Below are 21,118 nucleotides of genomic sequence, written 5' to 3' on the forward strand. Positions count from 1 at the left end.
CGCATCCTCTGATGCTGAGGCGCGGTGAGCTCTGTGGGCTCTCCTTGATATGAACTCGCAGTGGTGGGAAGTAACGAAGTACAAATACTTTGTTACTCAAGATTTTTCAGCGATCTGCACTTGACTTAGACAGCGGGTGTCTTAAGATACGAGCATAATTCCGTTCAAGTATAATTCCGTTATTGAGTTATTTGTCTTAACCACTCAACCACAGCTGCGCCTTGTGTACAAGCTTTGTTTATGGTGTAGATGTACCATAGCAGACTGTAATAACTGAGTAAGTGTTGATAAATAGGTCAGTTCAGAGCCACAGTAAAGTCATGCCCTTTTGAACATCTACTAAACCACACTGGCATGGACTTGACAGAGTTTACGTATACTGTATTACTTGCAAAGTACTGCATAGTGAGCACTAGGTGAGGTATTTCTTTGCTTTGCAACAAGATGAGAATTGGGAAATCTTACATCCCCATCGCCACACTTTGCTGACCGTCTCAGTTCCTACCCTTGACAACAACAACATGCATTATTGATATGTAAACACAGACAGCTCCACCAAGGCCAAACAGTCACGCACAGGTTCACGCTGCTGTAGTCTGGATGCAGGGGATGGGGTGGCCTTGTCTTCTTTTCTGTAGTGGAAAAAAAGAGCTACAACACAGTCAGAGACACGTTGTATCATCCCCTAAATAACATGAATATAACTTGTGAATACTGAATAAGAAACAATTCTCTCAGGTGAAGGATTTTAATTAGGCTTTGTACAATAAGGTAGTTGAATATGGTCAGTGTTAAAAAAAAGTTATTTGGATCTTTTTTTTTTTCATTGAATCACAAAAACCTGCCATTTGCATGGAGTTTTGTGGACTACATCCACTATCTAAATAAGTTAGATACATGACCAGGATTTTTTTAGCCAATCACTGATCGGAGTTAAAAAAAAAAAAAAAAAAGAACTGATCAATAATCCGATCAGGAGATGGACCAATTTAAATAAACAAATTATAAATTATTGATTTGGGGGGCCAGGTGGTCCAGTGGTTAGCACGTCGACCTCACAGTGCAGAGTACTGGGTTCAATTCCAGCTCCGGCCTTCCTGTGTGGAGTTTGCATGTTCATCCCGTGCTTGCATGGGTTTTCTCTGGGTACTCCGGTTTCCTCCCACATTCCAAAAAGATACATGACAGGCTGATTGAACACTCCAAATTGTCCCGAGGTGTTAAGTGAGCGCGGATGGTTGTTAATCTTTATGTTCCTTGTGATTGGCTGGCAACCGGTTCAGGGTGTCCCCCGCCTACTGCCCGAAGACAGGTGGGATAGGCTCCGGCACCCCTGCGACCCTTATGAAGATAATGTGGATCGGAAAATGGATGGAATGAAGTTATTGATTGTACGGTCAACACACGCTATTTGTGAAGGACTGGGACCAGCCTGGGCCATGAAAAGCCAAAATGTGTGGGTAATAGACGCCCACTGGAAGGCTTTAGGAAAAATAACAAACCTAAAAATACTCCCGAAAATGCTTTTAGACATTCTATGCATGGAAAATGGGATAGGCAAATAACAGCAAAGCCGTGAACAAGAGTGTAGGAGGTTGCAAGGGCTCAGTTTGCACACATGCAAAGATAGCAGGGAGATGTAGGTGAAGGAAAGTAAAAAAACAAAACAAAAAACGCTGCACCTCAATTCCACGTTGTTAGATGCCCCCATCCCCACTCAGACCCACCTACGATTTGGTTCATTCACTTTCCCAAGATCAAATAACAGTTCAGGTTTTGGGAGGGAGGGAGGCGGGCCACTGGCATTTCCTTCTTCTTCCTCAATCCTCAAGGTAGAGTGTCAAACACATTTCACTGGTTCATTCCTCCAGCATGAAATCACAACCATAGTTCATTAATTACCTCACCGTGAACACCCACTATGTGTCAGAAATGAACTATTCTATATCCTGCTAGCAGTGTCATTAAGGCACCTCTGCCAACTCCCTGGCTTCATCAGTTGTACCTAAATGGCTCTTAACTCATTTTATTTGGATGCCGTCCATCTATTTTATGCTCTCAGCAAGAAGCATCGGCTTTTATTTTTGACACTACAATGTTGTCATTGATTTTCTTACAACAGAGATACCATCAAGGTTCTCATATGACATCCTACCAGGTGAAAAAAACAAATCCACACAAGAGCTGTTGAGTGGTTACAATTCCTTAACGTTGTTCCGGGTTCATCCTCAGGGGATATGCAAAGAGGAAGTTTTGACTGACGGTCAGTCAGTGTGATCATGTTATTTGAGCAGATCAGGAAGGCAAGCTGCCTCCTGGGATTAATAAAATACAGTGGAACTGCTGGAGTTGATTTTGTCTTGTCTTACATGTCAGAATCCCACTGACAACATTTGGGATGAAATTCACCTGTAATTCACACTAAAGGTGTCACACAACAAAACTACTCAAACATAATTAAAGGATGGGGAGTTGTGCATTTTGCATTTTTGTACAGGCCTCTTGTGTATAACGCCTTCAAAAACATCAGCATATAAATTAAGACGTTACCAGTAGAATATCAAATGTCAAAACTACCAAGTTGAAATTGCCAAATGACGGCATTGGAAAAAAAGAGAAGCATTGTTATTGGAGGGTGGGGTGCTGTGGAGATGACTGACAGCCAATATAAAAATCATCAAATTAAACCATCAGGGTTTTTTATGTCTGTATTTTGTCATTTTTTTCTCCATCTTTTTCAGTGCTAATACTCATTACATTGCTCTTGACAGTGCCAAAACTCAACTGCAGTGTACTGGCTCCACTGGAGCTATACAGGCAATATTGGAGCACTGACCTCAAGGCTGACTTTTGCCCATTGCGGTGAAATTGCTCTCACCATCGTTACCTTTGATGCTACAGCACTCTCTGGTGGATGTTTCAAGCAAGGCATCCCAAAGCAGTTTGCATATGGATAAATATTTATTTTTGACAGTCCTACTTATTCCAAATATTATTATATCTTCAGGAAAAGTACAGGCAGAAGAAGCTCTGATGAGCCCAGGAACTGCATTATAGAGAACATGATGGGTTTTTCAAACGAAGTCTCAATTTGCGAGTTCGTAGAAATTATATGCTTTAGCTCAACTTTTGCGGCGTGGCTTTATCAGTACTCGGGGCGTCTACTCTATCATGTCGTCTCCCTCGCCTCCCGTGGCGTCCGAGAGGCTGAGCTCCTCCAGCATTTCTGCCAAGGAGATACGTGGCGCGCCGTCGTCATCGGTGTCGCTCTCCACTGGGATCTTCGAGGCATCTGAAATGAATTTTCAAAAAAATTCAGTCGCAATACATCATGAGCACCAACGTATAAATAAACCCGAATCACATAGAGTCCAGTGAGTCTCAAAGAGTGTTAGGTGTGCCACAAATTGTTCGTGGGCTCTCGAGTGGTGTGCGAAACAAGGATCAATGAAATTATTAATTCATTAAAATTAGTGTATGTTCAGTTTTTCTGAATAAAACAGGGAAAAAAAGGACTATTTTAGGAAGGCAACGGTATGTGAAATCTAATAGAATGACACTACAAATAAACTTTTCCTATATTTAAGAGTGGTGTTAATATTCAAACGAGTGCATAAACTTACTTTGGATTACAATAAGAGTGAATATACTTTTTAGGAATGAATCTTTTGGTTCATTTTCGACCAACACTCTTACTTTTTCCATGTTAATTATTAAAGCTGTATTTGAAAAAGTAATTTTTTTTAGGTGGTACATGGCGGAAAATTTTTCAGAGCACTGACGGACAATGTCTTAAAAAAGCTCCACGGAAAGAGAGTAACATTGTTTTCCGATGTACCGGTAGCCAACCTGCATTTATTGAATTAAAACACCACTGTATAAACATCAATACTAAACTTAGTAACATACCTTCCTGTGAATATATTTTCATTGAAATTCTAAGCTGGCAGTACACGGGACAATTTTATCAACAGTGGAAACCCTGTGGTGTCCAGCTGCTCACCTCTAAAGATGTTAACATTCTTCCTGAGAGCCTCATCCTCCTCCAGGTCCTCCAGGAAGTCCTGGAATTGTCTGAGGACACAAATGCAGAGTTAAGATAGGAAATTCAGTAGTGTCAGCCAGCAGAAACCAAAAATAGTAGGGTTGAAATTTGAGATGACACCATTCTGCAGCTATCTTTCACTTAAAAAAAAAAAAAAGCACTGGGGTACCTCTCATCATCTGTATCCATGCCCTCTCTATCTTTGGCCATCTCCTGAAGTTTCCAGTTCCTGCGTCTCACTCTGCGGCTGCGGTCAAAGCTCTTCTTGATCAGCACCTTTAAGAGTCCAGTTGATATTTTTATGACTCAAAGCGCAAGCATCACTGCTGTGTTTCTGCAGAAGAGGGCAGTATAAAGTAAAAAAAGAAAATATGGCAGAGTTTCATTTAGGAGAAATCCTACCACATCAGGTACGTGATGAGGGTTCATCTTATTCAAGAACTCGTCGTTGACATTGGAATTGGCAAAGTCGTACCTGTTGGAAACCAAACGGCAACTCGTGATCGCTCTTTTCCTCAAATGGATAGGAAACGGCCTAAGTCATCAATACTAACCCCATGACGAGGTCTCCAATGTTGAGCAGGTGGCCCAGGAATGTGCGGCAGTGGTACTGCTGACAGGTGTTCATCTCTGAAGTCTTCTGTACCCAGAGCTCAGCCAGGGTGTGCTGGAACACACGCAGGGAGGAGAATAAGAGTGTTAAAACGGCTCTGTCGCGTAACCTATTAGTGATAAGTTTTTTTTTTTCAAACATACAAATAGTTTGTAAAGTTGATCAAATATAGAATTTGTCTTTTTTTCCTCCGAAAGAAGAGCATGAACTTTCTTTTGGTAGGTTCTGTGCTTATTTTGTAACAGAACACAATATTTTGTGGCTCTTGAAAGATCTGACAATATGCTTTGAAGCAGCTGGCCAGAAGCGAGAAAAGACATCAGTTATCAGTATTGGGCTGATACCGGCCTTATTTGAAGGTATTAGGTGCTCGAGAATGCTCTCGATACCAGTCATGATACAAAAAAAAACGTCAGACTGTGTGAGTACTCCTCATCAGTAGTTGGCGCGACAATGCGGCAGTGTAACACATTGACAAATCATCATTTGCATCATGAAAAAGAGGAACATAAACACCCAGTCAAATTCTGCCTTCTTTCTCCAATTTACTGTGACAAAGGGATCAATAAGATAATCATAATAATGCATTCTGAGAGCTGTGTCACAGCAAACCTCTGTTCCCTGTGCAGTGAATACAAAAACACTTCTCTCATGCTGGCTTGAATCCCACATGCAGGTTCGGGAATAATGTAATGGCTCACTATTGATTTTGCCTCCAAGAGAATAGCGATGCCCCCTCGACAAGACCCCCATTAATGCATTCCGTTGTGTAGCCATGCACAAACATCCCCCGCTCACCTTATTGGACCTCATGCCAGCTCCAACAGCCAACTTCTGGTCTCTGATGATGTCAATATCCATCACGATAAACTCCTCCAGTTGCCGTGGGTTACACAGGCTGTTAAAGGGATGGCGCCAGTATGTGCTACTGTCAACCTCAGCAACTGGGTGAAAGATTAATTATTATATAACAGGTATAATTGTGCGTCATGAGTGCAAACCCGACAAAGCAGCGAGGCTCCAATTATGTGGTTTACTGTGATTCTTTACAAAGATGATACAAATAATCGTGATGTGCTGCGTCACTCCCTTTTCACTTAGCACTAATAGAAGAAATCAAAGCAATTAGTATAGGAAAGAAGGCCAGGACAACGAAACATAGAGGGGAAAGAAAGGAAAAATGTGCATGTAATTAACATTGAAAAGACACGAGCCATTTCTGCATTCTGTAACAACAATGGCGTGCCCTTTGAAGAGTAATTAATAACGTGCATGTGGCTTTCAAGATGCCAAAATTCCGCTGAGCGACACGCCAGACTGCACCAGAGAGAAAAGAGAAATATGCGTGACGGCTACTTGCCGCCATACTTTAATTGATTCAGCAGCTCTCCCACTGAGCCGCCTTGCCGCTAACGAGCGATGACGGCTTGCGTAAGAAAATGTGTTTGCCGTCTCGCTAACTAAGTCAGCTCCAGTTATATCAGTCGTATTTTGAAATCACATCTTCACAAAATTTTTTAGTCGGTTCATTTAAGTCAAGGTGCCACTGTACATTCTACAAATCTACCCATAAAATAACAATCGTGGCGGGTGTCCTGTAGGTGTTCCAATACAAACAACCAACAATGTCAATTGGCCTAAAAGGCAGCCTTGACTTACTCTGCAGGGTGTTTGGGTCGATGAGGTGGATGGTGCTGGTAACACGGACGCACACGCACACTTGACCCATGTTCCCCAGGCTCTGCGCCAGCCGTGGCGACAGGCACACGACATTGTCCTGACAACAGGAGACAATTCAGTTCCAAAGTGAGGAATGTGAAATTGTTGAACTGAAAAACGCTGCGTACTAAAATCTAAAAATAAACATGGCGACTATCTTGACTTCCATCCAAAGCTATTGGAACAGTAAGACCAATGTTTATTATGCAATGGCTCTCATTCTTTTTTTTCCAGCTTCTTTCTCTCCCTTCACGATTGCTTACTTTTCCCACCCATAGACGGCTCTCATCCATTGTAGTCTGTTATGACCTATTCTGTGAAGAACTTTGTTTTGCTTTTTTTTTTTAAGTATGAAAGGCAAATTAAGCGTTGATTGATAGACTACTGATATACTGACAAATTGATTTTGTGCTCTCAAACCCAAATGATTTCAACAGTTTCTACTGTTCCAATACTTTTGTAGAGGGAGCGTAGTCATTCTGCATTAGCTGGTACATTTCAACATACCGGCCAACGTCATTTGCTGCAAACAAATCAGTTTTGAAGTCACGGTTTGATCAGATTTTTTTCTCTCCATGTCACAACTGGATCATCTCACGTTTTTCTTAAGCTGGTGTGAGTGTACGTATATACCTTGCAAACAGGCACTATCTCCATCGAGTACGTGCTCTTGTAGTTGTATGTGTTGGAGTGGATGTCGTGAGAGATGAGGCGCTGGGACACTTTTGACCTTCAGATTGGAGCAAAGACCAAATTTAGACATGCTCAGAAAAGTTTCAAGTTAGAATGCACACAGTGAAAGAAATTTGTATTTGTCATCATCTTCATTTTGGTTATACACTCAATTTTCCATAGAAATTCTGTATTCTGGACAAAACGATCAAAGATAGCTACATACCCATGAGAAGGTTTTCTCATGCACTGTTGAACCCCGGGAGTTACCTATTTTTCAAGACCCCTATTGATTTGACAGGATATGAGAACCAGTTTGACATAATCTGTGTCTTACTGTTTTATGTTAAATAAACAGGCATATTGCTTTTCATGCGACAGCAAAAGTTGCCCAGGTAAATCATCAGTAAGCTACACCAGCCAGCTCCATGTTTAACGTTCCAACCCATCGAAAACTTCTAATTCCCGTCTTCGCAGCAGCAAGCGATATTGAAGCTTCCTATAAATAAGTGAAATGTTTACCCATCGCCGGGCAGGCCCTTGTTTGTTTACTTAGCTCACCTGCAGGGCACTGTGCACTGGAGGAAGTCGACCATCTTCTGAGCGTGCTGCTTGGAGCCATAGTAGAAATCAATGCCCTCTAAGAGAGAACAACAACATGAACTGGTGCAGAGCCGATGAGCAACACAACAAAGACAGAGGGAAAGATGAGAGAAAACATGGTGGCCATGTGGCAGAACAAACACTGTCAGATGTGGGGAACTTCATTTTTTTTTTTTTTTTTTAAAAACATTCTTTTAATCCTGTATAGCACATTGGACTACTCTGGGTATGAAATGTGCAATATAAACAAAGCTGTCTTGCCTTATGCTACATTGTGCATATTATTGTGTCCAAATTTTTACCCTTAAAAAATGGCTGTCTGCGTATCACCATTATGAGGAACATTAACATACAGTATCATAGTAATAGGTACTGTTCATTAAAAATGAGGTAAAGTTTATATTCCTAAAAAACATGTCATTATTGTAAGCCGCTGGAACATTACACGGTCTGACTTAATCAAAAAGATTAAATGAAAATGTGTAGGATTTAGAAGATAAATACCACTGAACTATACTTAAATATACTTTATTGGATTTTTTTTTTTTTTTAAGTTTAAGCCACTGGAACATTAATTTTAATTCAGTGATTCTTTTACATACCAATAGAAGGAACCCAAGTACCACTTTTGGTACCAGTACCTCATTCTGACAACCACCATCTTATCTAGTAAAAATGCATACCATTCAAAAGAAACAATACAAATGTACAAAACACACCATGAATTTCTTTGATGTTGAGGGTATTCTGGTGAAGCTTGTGCTTGAGGATTAGTTGCTCCAGATAGTAGAATGTCTTTTTGTGAAGAGTCTGTCAGAAATAAAAAAGAAACCTTTTGACAAAAACAGTCCAGACAAAATTGAGCGGGCATATGAAAACATTTGCAGATGCTGAAAAGGCCATTTATTAAAATGTATTCCAGTGGAATTGTAAAGCAACAATTAACTTTTTTTTCTTGGGTCCGTCTCATTTTAACTGCTACACATTAAAGTCTGCCAAGTGTCAAGGTTATTAATCTTAACTGCCAATCTGGAGCAACTGCACATACTGTTGAGCTACAGTATATCCCTGCAATAAATCCCTTGATAATAAGGATTATTAATTTTTATAGAATAGGTTGTAAAGAGTGGTGATGTTAATGGAACTATACCAAGGCACTAGGTTCATTTACTGCTTTTTTATTATTAATGGCTTTATTTCTTGTAATATTTTGACTCTCACAATCATGACCTGTCATAAAAATATCAGCCTTCTTTTAAACTATTTTGAAATTGTCACCCTGCATCCTAAAGCACTGACTTACCGTAATTATACCTTTTTGTCAGAAGTGGAACATTTATCTAACATTTTATTTAACATTTTTGCCTTATTTCTCATAATACACAACTTATTAAAAATCATATGTATGAGAATACTCTCTGAATATGTGGTTTAACTTTATATTTGCAAAAACGATAAAGTTCATCAGTTTGAACATTAAATAGCTTGTCTTTTTAGTGTATTCAGTTAAATATGGGTTGGACATGATTTGCAAATCAATTGTATTCAGTTTTTATTTATGATTAACACAATGTGCCAACCTGATTGAAATGGTTTGTATATAGACTGACTATTTAATTTTTTTCAACATCAGCCAAAGTCAGCTTTTGACAGAGTAAATGTGACCTTGGTGGCTCACAATCACTTACCTTCTGTCTAACTTGAACCACGGCCTTCCAGAAGTCCTTGGCTTCCACGCGGTGGCAGTCGTCGCACATTTGAGCTTGGATGACATACTCCACCACAAAGACTTGCTGAAGGATGGCACCATTCAACACCTAGGGAGGCCAAAGAGATAGTTACAGGTTTGGCCATCCGCTGTCACAACATGGCGGACAGTGGTCATCATGACGAGTGCTTAACATTTGCTTTTCTCTTCTCATATCAACATCATTCAGGAAGGAAGACAAATTACAGAATATTGAGTACTATCTCAATTTCGTGTCAATTATACAAAAGTGTAGCTTTACCATATCCTCAACATCCTCATCTTAACGCAGGTATACATTTTTGACTTGGAATCTTTTATAGTTTACACAAATTAATTTTCCCACGACCATGACCTGAAATGATGTGTGGAAAATTAATGTGGTAACTTCTTTATGGTAAAAATTCATGGAGAAATGTTTGTGTTTGTCAATATGTAAAGAGGATGCTTGGTTTACGACGGTCTCGAACCATGTGACATTTTGAGGCTATGAATGGCACACAACGAACTAGGTTGTGCAGCAGAGTAAGAATACTTGGTACAAGACGACACACTCAGTTACTGCCATTACTTGCCGTTTTTCTGGAAAAATTCACCAGAGATATAAAAACTTGCTGATCCGTCTTGGTTGGTCAATAAACATAAAGACCACATTTTGGGTATATTTCCACTTGCCCAAAGCATAAGACTAGACAATAATTGAGGCCTCAAAATGTATTTATCATTACCTCCTTCTGTATGGTAAGTTTCATCTTAATCCTTTTTGAGTGAGGCTCTGTCCACAAGAAGCCAGCATCAATAAGTCGGACCTAGAAGAGGATAGGTGTTATGAATGAATGAAATAACAACATGCTGCATTTCATTGCCAGCCCTCCCGGTTAACATGCATCTTTGACATATTTAAGTGTCAATATGTCAATAGAAATGTTAGATGTAAGAGAAACATGTACTTTGGTCATAGAGCCTTTAATTTTTTTCAGACAAAGAGTGAGCAGCTCTCTGGACTCCAGAGCACACTGCACCCATGTGGCTGGAGGCTGCAAGTACCTGCAAAGAGAAGGTGGACAAAGCAATGTTGTAATTTGGAGTCGTTGATTCATAGGCTCAATTTAGGGTTTAAAAAAAATGTCATAGGACAAACCGTTCACATTGCTTGCAGAAATGCACTGTCACTTGCTTGGGAATTCCCTCTGAGATGTCTACCTGAGTGCGCAGACAAGCCACGCACATATTGGCCGGGTTAGGAGGAATTGGGACGCCACAAGTGCAGCACAGGCTGGGAACAATAGAAAATACAATGAACAATATTCAAGCAAATTGAGTCAACCAATATCTATAATGGCTTTTAACCTTCTAATAAATTTTATGCTAACATAACTCCTGGGACTGGTGCAAAATATCGTATAAGAGAAATGACTATTAAGTACATAGACTTTAATAGATTTTTTTTTTTTTTTTAGTCTGTACTAGTACGTAGCCTGAACCAGGCCTGGGCGATTAAGTGCTTTTTTCATTTTTATTTGAATTCACTAGTGACATAAAAAAAATATATATATATTATTTTTTGGGGTCTTCCATAATTCAAAGTGCATGTGTGAGCAGAAGCGCTAAAAGAACAGTCACTGATCCCAACTTAATGATTTATTGGTGATATTTGGCGAATTTACCAATCACCCCAAGCAACTACTTTTCAAAAAGCAACAAAATATATCAACAACGAGATGATGCAATAATTGTTACCCTGTTTACACTCGAACAATAATTGAAAAATATATTATAGTTGACTGATTTCAAAAGTAGTCATTCATTAATTTGTTGTGCACAAGTAATCATATGAGACGATTAAACATTTATTTGGTTTCACCGCCGTCAAAATGAGTTTAACACCCCTGGATTAAGAGGTTTACTACTTACATATTTCCCTGAGTGCTCGTGGCAGCAGATTGTACGTACTCCATTCTTGACAACCTGACAGTTTCGTGAGGACTCCTACGGACACAATCAATAGATGATGTTTTTGTTGGGACTTTGGACTTGTCTCATCGAGGGTCGCCACAGCGAGTTGTCAGGGTATAATTTAGTTGTCACAATTTTACGCCAAATGCTACACAATCATGAATGTGTGTATTTTCCGACGATTAAAACCAATGACAAAATTATTAGAACAAGCATTGGCTCTAGCGTTAATGTCAAACACCTAGCGTTAGCATAAGCATTAGCAGCTCTACTTCTTGTCCAAATTGGTAAACCGAAAAGACACTGATGAAAAACTATGAAATAATGTTCACAAGATATGTCAACAGTTGAAAATCTAGTAGGCACACAACTTAGATATTTACTAATGATAGTAAATACTTAAAAAGAGATTCTGCACACAGTTTCAGCTCCACGTTTTTTCCATCGAGGTCCGTGGAGAAAGGCTGAGTGACGGAATTCATGGCGTGAGGACCCATAGCTGCCTTGCGTGCGCCTGAGTAAAACTAGGCAACTACTGTTTAATTAATAAACAGAAGTATGGCAAGGACGACTTTCCAGATGATAATAATAATAATTAAAGTCAAATATCTATCACGTAGGTCTACAAATACTTTAAATGGTTCCAAAGCACGGTCTGTCACTTGCTTTACCGTGAAGGAAGGACGCATTCATGACTATCGGAAAAATATGCACAATGTTTAGTCTTTTTTGTTTGTTTTTGTTTTTTTTTTTCAACCACAGTGCACACTGTTTTCTGTGTAGCTTGTGTTTTGCTCATTAAATTTCAAGTACGATTACGGTTTGAAAGATCTTGTACATATTATTTAAGTCATTATTTCATTTGTTTGATTTAGCTCACATATAGGTACCCACATCTCATTCCCAAATTTCCCTTTTAGCCTCTCTATTTAAATACATTTACCAAAGGCTTCAAAAAATATTTTAAATCTATGTCACAGATCCTAATTGAATTATTTTTTAAATATTTGACGAAACGCCCGATTCAGTCTTGATACCTTTGTTACTTTGTTGAGGTTGGTCCATGCCTTTACTACTACTCTCATTTCCATCATTTTGCTTCATGTCGGCTCTTACCAATGATTTTCAATGCTATTTTCTGAAAATAAATACAATCTATGTTGAGCGCAAATTTGCATCTTGATTCACGAACGGACAATTATTACCTTGGATAATGTTAACAATTCACGTTTGTTCGGTGTATATTTGTCTTCTTTTAATAGTTATTTTCCTTTTTTATGATTTACACTTGGCTTCCTGGTAAGACTTAAATTACGTTATTAAAATGTGTGACAGAAGCTGCAGGTGAGCATTTTGAGATAACTTGGTGTAAGTGAAGGCATCACGGCACGCGAATTCACTCTGCAGCAGTGTTCGGTCGCAGCCAGCCCGTGTGGCAGCTGGGAATGTGAGGACGCGCTTCAAGCAGCTATTTTGAGGGACAGGGGGGACAGTAACTTGGTTGATCAAAAGAACAGATGCCTGCTTAGCTCGACCCCTGACCGGTACGCAGTCTTCGTCGAAACCGACGTGGTGGACTTGCCGGACCCCCGAGTGGTCAAAGGACTGAGCGTCTATCACTGCGGGGTTGAACGCTGAAGTGGTAAGCTCGAACACATCGGTGGAATAAGTGTCATTTCTTCATCAACTGTCCATCTTCTGGATTAAATGAGCCTGTTTCTCCACGACGGATCCTCGCCGCACATGCAAGCCATGGAGTGAAATTGACCGGCGTAAACGCGCACAACCTGCTGCGATTCTCCCACGGTTGTAAACCATAATAAATGATAGAAGATACGATGACCCTGCTGTCCCTCTTAGGTCGTATAATGCGTTATTTTCTGCTCCGGCCGGAGACCCTGTTCCTACTGTGCATCAGCTTGGCCTTATGGAGTTACTTCTTCCACACGGACGAAGTGAAGACCATCGTGAAGTCGAGCCGCGACGCCGTCAAGATGGTCAAGGGGAAAGTCGCCGAGATGATGCAGAATGAGCGCTTCGGCGGCCTGGACGTCCTGGACGCCGAGTTCGCCAAGACGTGGGAGTTGAAGAGCCACAACGTCGCCGTGTACTCTATCCAAGGGCGGCGAGACCACATGGAGGACCGCTACGATGTGCTCGCCGACATCGTCAACAAGAGCCACCCGTCCATTTTTGGGATTTTTGACGGCCACGGCGGGGAGGTGAGTTTAGTGGTTTTACATTAGGGAGCCAAAAATCGCTCCAAATGACTCCTCTTCACACAACACCTGTTTGGTTTGGGATCTTACAATGATAAGCCAGGTGCCAGGGTGCTCTAATGCATGGCCACGGGGCCCTAAACAGCATAATATTTCTGCCAATGATATTGATCATTCATACGGCAACGATAGACCTGCAGCAGCTCAGGTAGAGTTTCTATTTTACATTATCCTGTGTGTTATCTTGACACCTTATTACCCACATATGAGGTGTGTCGGGAAAGTTGATTGCTCTGAAGGGGAAAACTTTCAGTTTATAGGTTGGATTTGAAAAATATCTGTCACATCTTGCATTGTTTTTAATCTCAGAAGGTGGTGCATTGAACTACAAGGGCAAATTGCAGTAAATTTACACTACATTTCAATAAAGCACTAAGTGTGTTAACGACGGTTATGGAGAAGACGTATAAAAATAAATAAATTAAAACAGTACAGTATCTATAACTTGAAAATTGCCATCTGGTTTGTTTTGGTTAAAAAAAAAAACATGCACCAGTAGTGTTCAAAAATAATTTCTATTGCAAGAATAATAAAGTAAAAAAAAAGCACACAAAAAATCAGTCAGATACATTAAAATGAGTTCAAATTATACAAAAATGAGCATGAAATAAAATGTCAATCATAAGGTAACAAATTTTAACCGAACCATGACCCTAAACCAAGGTTGGTTTTGAACCATGATTATTTTGGGTCTGCGGTTAGCAAGTATAATTTCATTATTTTAACCAACCGCCACCCCTTAGGGCAACCACTTTAGGAAGGGTACTTTATTAAAGCACACAGTCATGAAACAGCAACTATTGATAGAATTGCTTTAGAAATAATGATACTCTGACACAAAGGCTTGTTCTCATGAGCTGGTAAAGCACTGGACCAGTTTAATAGGCGTTGATGTATCATTACATTGTAGTTAGGCATGGGCAAAGTATGTCTCCAAACCCGTTTTATCCTCCAAATCAGGACATACCGCTTGACAAGTCTGGTCTTTCAGGAGCTTGTAGTAAATTTGTGACATACTTCTTTTGAATTTACGGTAACACACGATTTCCTTGTTACAACACATGGACACCTACACGCGTATTCCAGTGAAACCTTTTAGGTCAGTGATGGGCAGCCTAAATGCTTGGGGGGGGGGGGGGTTTCATCAGTTCTATGCGGGGGGCCACATAGAACCCCAGACTTCCTCATCAGATATATGACAAAAATGATATTTTAGAGTGCAATTTTCACGATACATTTCTCATCCTGAGAATAGAAGATCCATTATCCCAACGTAACAACAAACAACAAAATAACCACATACTGGTGATTCTCCCCCTCTCCCCCAGTGCAAAGGGTTCTCTTAAATAAAAGTAATCATTCAAGGACGGCACAAAACTGCTGAACAGCAAACCAAATTTAAGTGCAAGAACTCATTTTGTGTATTTTTCCCCAAAATGTATTCACTCAAAAATGAAATATTATTGAGGTACTACATTTGCCCTAGATATCATTTGAAATTCGCAAAAAATTATCAGACCAACTCATGTTGTAGTATAAGACCTGGTATCAGTGCATTTAAGCCATGTCTGCCTTCTAGTGGTGAATGGTAATATTACAACTTAAAACTACAGTTCAGTATCCATGTATTCACATTGTTCATTTTTCCCAATATTTTTTTTCATATTTTGACAAAGTATTGATACCTGTATACTTTTGATGTACCAGTCTATAAAATTTCATTTTACACAAGGATAAAAAAAAGACCTTTCTCTCTGACGCAGAGGATGATTTGACTCTCTGTCAAACTACCACAATATAGCGCCAACGACGTTGTCAGGGTTTTTTTGCCCTAGGTATCGGTGGCTGGTATCAGCAGCCTCCATGAGCACTCAATATTTTAAAATAAGACCAGTTTCGGCCCAATGCGACATCGATCGACCGATATCCTGCGGACTGGTCACAAGTCAATCGTGAGGGGTGTATGGGTGAATGGAAAAAAATATATTTTGTGTGTATGTGTGCATATTATTAATATTATATATTTTTGTGTTAGTGTACACTGCACCCTAAGCATCCTATCAGTTTCACTTTCACAATAAAGTATTAAAAAATAAAATGAAAAAGCAGGTCACCTTTAACCTACGGTTTTATATACAGTATATATATGGAAATCTGGAGCGGCAGGAGAAACATTTTAAAACACTACACATACGAACAATTTTCTGCACTTAACACGCTGCAAAAGTTCATCCCATGCCTTTGCATCAGGTCTCTACTAAGGTAGACAGTGATTTCCTTCTCACAAACTCTTGTAATTACAGGTACTTAATTTTTTTTGTTTCATTCATGTTAGGGGCCATTATGGCTGTTTCTCATCATGGCATGCGTGCGTGCGTATGCACACCTGCGCATTACTGCGGGTGCGTGTGCGTGCCCGTGCGGTAACTGGTCGATCGCGGGAGGTTGGTTGGTTGTAAAATAGATCTTCTGTCAAAAAAGGTTGGACACACCTGCTGTAGGTACTCAGCCATCCCCATTATTATTATTATCATTAAGGATGATGGTAACCCAAAGCTTTGTTCTGTCACATAAGTGAAATGCAGTGGCTCATCAATCATCTGCTCGTCTCCCCTCCAGTTGATACTTGAGTAATGTTTGCCTTTTTGCAACAAATCAAACAGACGCTAACTAACATGCCCGAGTGACAGCGAGTGCAGTGTAAGATCGCGATGGTTCAAGAAAAATACTGAAATTTGAATGATGATTGCATTGACTCGTTGAGTTCTTTCCACATGTCACGTGACGAGCACTGTTGTGCCCCAGCATGACCTCATCGATCAGCACAGATGGGATTTTGTACTTTTTTTTTTTAACTCAGTTTGACTCTGTTTTGGTTGATGTTGAATGATAACATTCCTAAAATAGGAAGGCGAAAGCACAGATGATAGCTGCTATTTTGGGGATAATTCAATCTTAGAGTCGAAGTTCTGGCTGCTGACAACTTTTGACCAAAAGCGGTCATATGCTGTTTTTTTTCCCCTGGAGCCTGTTGCAGTTTCTTTTTAAAGATTGTGAACTAATGTGTGGTTTGGAGTCGTGGACAAATAAATATTGGCCATAAACAGTGTGTTTATTCATGTAGACGAAAAGCCGCTTTATTACTGCATGTCCACAAGCAAAAACTTTGTCGACTCTGAAGCTCTCTTTTTTGTTTTTTCTTTTTTTTTTTTTTTTTTAATAAACATGAAATGCGCGCCATATTGCGTCTTTGGGATACAACCTCTATGCTTTCCTCTTGCCAGCAGGCAGGGAACGAGAAGGGTGCCGCACCAACTTTAACTGCTTTTATTTATTTCCACATTGATTTCATTTTCATTCAAATTACACCTTATGGTATCAAAGCACTGGGAAGTGAACCAGGGGCTCTTTACTGCCCAAGACACATCAATAAGCTAAGTGCAGGGCTCAAATCCTAGTGTGGAATTTTAAACTTCAAACATATTCTGTTCTGGGTTGCAAGTCGGTGTCTGAATTGTTTGTATTTCCGATAGGGAATAAGGGAAATTAATAAACAACCCCTTTTTGATTAACGTTTTGCCATTCTTAACTGTCATACAAGGTAAAAGCTCATGGTAAGTTAAAGCACTGTCTAAAACAGAACATGAAACCTAAAAAAAAATTGCGAACTGCAAGCAATATTTTTCCAAGAAACAAAATTGTCTCAAAAAGTTAAAAGGGCTATTGAATATTATATTACGGAAGTAGTAGACTATTGTAGTCATGGCAGTATTATTAATCCATGAGGACTGTGCCTTTGGTTACACTGCAACGCGGTATTCTGCTTACGAGAAGCCATTTTACGATTAAAAAAAACAGTGATGAAGACAACATTGTCGTCCTCGTCCTTATATGCTGCCGGACTGTAGGGCGTGACTCCTCCCACAATAATTGCTGAACGTAGCTGTTGACTTTCCTTGTACAGTACTACCTGCACTGGGCTCCCTTTTTTTTGATGCACTCTGAATATCTGAATGGCACCACTTGAACAACTTTTTTCCAAAGTTGAGCTTCCAAACACTGAGTGAAGCAGCGGACTTAGACCACATTTCAGAACGCACCCACCACGAGGAAACAAGGATTTTGGATGCAACAATCCGTCTGATGTTCACAGTCTTGGTCTATGTAACCCCCCGCCCCCAAATAAGTAAATAAATAAATAAACTGACATTTGTCTGACTTAGATGGAATAAGGAAAGTTAGAAAACACGCAAAACAGCAATGGTAAAACTTAAATAAAGCTTTGGTCACAAATGAAAATCCAAGACACAGTGAATCCACAATACACGAACTTTGAAGGAGTGAGGGAATACCGTGAACCTATACAGTATATCTAAATTTATCAGTGGCCAACCATGGTCACTTTGGACTCATTTCTGGCTCGGTGAGGGGAGTTATCCATTAAACCGTCACTGGGTTTTCGCTGACACAGGATGACCTGCATGAAATGTCAACACGAGTCATTTGTCATTTTCAGGGTCTTCTCTTGCTGCCAAATTGTTTCCTTAGACACTGTGAGATCTGATGTATTGAGGAATCCTTTTGTAATCCTGTTTTCAAAGGAGGGGAGTGAAGTTCACTCCGTTTACCATCCTTTCAAAGTTCCCTTTTGCTGATATGTACATGACTCTCAGTTTGCTTCGACTGCTTCAAAATACAATTAGTCAACAATTAGTTCATCAATATGATTTGGGTTACCTGCTCTGAGTTCTACTGTGGCAAACTGAACCGTACCACTTGCTGGAAACTTGGCTTTAGTGGCCTGGACAAATTAGTCGCACTTGAAGTGCATCGAATTTTCCAAGCCAATTTCCATCGTCCTGCAACAGGGTTGGACATGGCCGCACATCAACTCATTTCCATTTTTTGTTTGGAATAACATTTTTGGAGCTGTAAATGTATGTTTTTGGTGTATTCATTTCATTTTTAGAGATATAAATGTACTTTTTTCTTTCCAGTAAATAATCTTTTATTCACTCCAATTTCAAGTATAATTGTGACTGAGCAAGATCGTATGACTTGACTTACGACTGGCTTAAATTACGTAATGACTTGACTCGACTTGCTTGAAACTGATTGTGATTCATCTTGACTTGTTTGAATTTTATTTTTTCCCCTGAGCAGTAACCTGAGACTCGCTTGAGACTTCAAGGCCATGACTGCGAATAGCAGAGACAAAACAAATTTAACCCCCCCAAAATTTGGAAGAAGCATTCATCTACAACCAACGAGCGGCATCTGACTGACCAGCATTGTCCTTAGTTTACCTTAGCTTTACATTCAGTCTGAAAGGCCATTTTATTTTCAACTTTATTATTAATTTCTAAAATTGTCAAATATACGGGGCTTTAGGGAACAATTGACGCAATCATGCGACCCGGTTCACCTTCTTTGCAACTTCACCGTGGCCATTTTAACAAGTCAAAGAAGCCGGTGTTGAATATTAATACAGGTATCTGCATGCTTTTTATGTGCAGCTTTGTTTAGTACCCGAGGCTTGGAGCACATTGGGGTTATGTAGTTAAAATACCAAAAGCTGTTTGCATTCAACCTGCACTGGCCCTCACTTGGGGTGGATGAAAGGAAGCCGGTATGTGGCCAAATGGACTGTTGGTATTGCAGGATTAGCCAGAGCAAACAAAGGATGCTGTCTCTGGAGACCAAAGATGGCAATGTGTGTTTGAGTGTCTATATGTGTGCATGCATGCTTGTTTGTTGCAAGCACACTGTTGAAAAGGTAATTCTTCTCTTGAAAGGCCATTAAGGACTTTTGAGAAAGACAGTCAAGCTCACTGGTGACGCATAAAATCTATGAATGACCGACAAAGTAATTTTGTAGACAGATTGAAAAGCATTGGTTGCTTTTCACTGACTGGAAATCATTCAGCAATGTTCACGCTGAAAATACGTCACGAATAGATTACGACTTTCTAATGTTTTTATTCACATTTGAAGATTTGTTCGCTCAAACTAAATGAAAAAGATGATGATAAAACATTTTTACTCAGTACAACAATGTAGAACAATATAAAATAACACAGCGAATGACTGAAAATCGACTCCTCGGGAATAATGAATACGCCTTAAAAGGAACCATCCATCCACGTTCAAGAAAAATTGCTTGCGACCTTTAAAACTGTTGGCAAATGTCTGACGAATGTCTTTGCAACCTTGTACGAAACCCCGGCGAAAAAACATTTGCTACATGCGCAAACATTCGTAAACCTTCTCCGCTCAGTGAGATACGGGCCTTAATATATTTTTGTCTTCCCACCCTTTTAGCCAAGTCGGAATTCTCTCAAGGACGTAATCAAACTAACATCGTCTCATCACGTTCTATAAATTATGACTTGACGGTAATCGAATATGGCTTGCGAGAGTGTTTTGGTGACTAAATCATGAGCAGAGTTTGGAGAAACAAGCATCAGTGAACATTGTCTTCAAGTTGGACTTTATTCCTGGCAACTCCAGGCGTAGGACGGAAAACAAGGGTTGGTCTAATGAGGCCAGGCACATTGTCTTGTCTCCGCTGTCATCCTCCTGTACTGACTTCACGTCCCTCGTGGCAGAAGTTGACACTCGACAAGGTTTTATCTCTTCTGTGAGGTTAAACGAAGTGGAAAGTGGAGCAGCGCACAGGAGGTCATGCACCGTTGGAAAATACTTGCACAGATGACACCAGAGGGTGGGAAGACTCTGGGGGCGGGAGGGCGGGTAGGGGTGGGGGGGAAACACTCTCGTGGCCGCCTTCCATTAATTTGTCCGTAGTGTGGAACCGCAGCAGAGAAACGGCAAATAAAAGGCTGAATGGCTTGATGCCCATCGAACAATTTAGCTTTGCCGTAAACATTCTTAATACTGTATCCTCATTTCCACTGTCTGTGTTTTCCATAAAAAGTAACCTAATTGGCGTTCAGCAATCGAACTTCTCCAAGAAAATTATAACATGTACTCCAAGATAAGCAGAGTTATTAGATATGCAAGACTTGAATTTGTGCTGCATGTAGTGCCATGGTTTTGAATTTTTGTTAGCAAAGCTCCCTTGGGTTGAATTTATCTTTGGATATGATCACGGGTAATCTCCCATTGGACTGGTTTGGTTTTTCATCAAGATGGGCATTTGATTACAATTCCTATCCAGGAATTGTTAAGGAAAAATAGATGTGCAAGAAGTTCTAAAATGGGATTTATGTTGCATGGAATGACATGATTTTGATGTGTTTAATTTTTTTTTCTTGCAAAGCTCCCTGCTGTTAAACTTGTATTTAGATCTGCTCACGGGTAATCTCCCTTTAGGCCCAGTTGGAATTATTGTTGTTGTTGTTGTTTTTTTTGTTTTTTTAATCAGAGTAGGCGTTTGATTAAAATGTCCTTGATCGACATTCGGGAGAAGTTGTATGGAAGCCTTGCATGCATTAGGGGTTGAACCGATTAGTGCACTTAAC

At 40.0% G+C, this 21,118-nt stretch overlaps 2 protein-coding genes across 3 annotated transcripts in view; one reads left to right on the top strand and one right to left on the bottom strand.

Annotated features, from left to right (window-relative positions):
• Window positions 1-2,989: 2,989 nt before the first annotated feature.
• Window positions 2,990-11,867, bottom strand: nmd3 (NMD3 ribosome export adaptor). 2 transcript variants are annotated; one of them, XM_019874248.1, is made up of 16 exons: window positions 11,755-11,867; window positions 11,314-11,388; window positions 10,541-10,675; window positions 10,350-10,446; window positions 10,128-10,208; window positions 9,341-9,469; window positions 8,372-8,462; window positions 7,611-7,689; window positions 7,011-7,107; window positions 6,318-6,435; window positions 5,457-5,602; window positions 4,600-4,712; window positions 4,448-4,520; window positions 4,215-4,321; window positions 4,004-4,074; window positions 2,990-3,292 (listed from the first exon to the last, which is right to left on the bottom strand). In XM_019874248.1, exons 1-16 carry the CDS (start codon window positions 11,850-11,852, stop codon window positions 3,162-3,164), a joined length of 1,641 nt encoding a protein of 546 aa, XP_019729807.1. In that variant the 5' UTR covers window positions 11,853-11,867; the 3' UTR covers window positions 2,990-3,161. The 2 variants fall into 2 exon arrangements, with proteins under 2 accessions (XP_019729807.1, XP_019729808.1); XM_019874249.1 differs by having other exon boundaries at window positions 11,778-11,852.
• An 859-nt stretch (window positions 11,868-12,726) lies between these two features.
• ppm1lb (protein phosphatase, Mg2+/Mn2+ dependent, 1Lb) overlaps window positions 12,727-21,118 on the top strand; it is a 37,263-nt gene continuing 28,871 nt past the window's right edge. Inside the window, exon 1 of the mRNA XM_019874255.1 lies at window positions 12,727-13,577. Coding sequence (XP_019729814.1) covers window positions 13,179-13,577 — 399 coding nt within the window. The 5' untranslated portion in view covers window positions 12,727-13,178. The remainder of the gene's footprint in view (window positions 13,578-21,118) is intronic.

The sequence above is a fragment of the Hippocampus comes genome, unplaced genomic scaffold, assembly GCF_001891065.2.
Source record: "Hippocampus comes isolate QL1 unplaced genomic scaffold, H_comes_QL1_v1.1 scaffold125, whole genome shotgun sequence".
Lineage (NCBI taxonomy): Eukaryota > Metazoa > Chordata > Actinopteri > Syngnathiformes > Syngnathidae > Hippocampus > Hippocampus comes.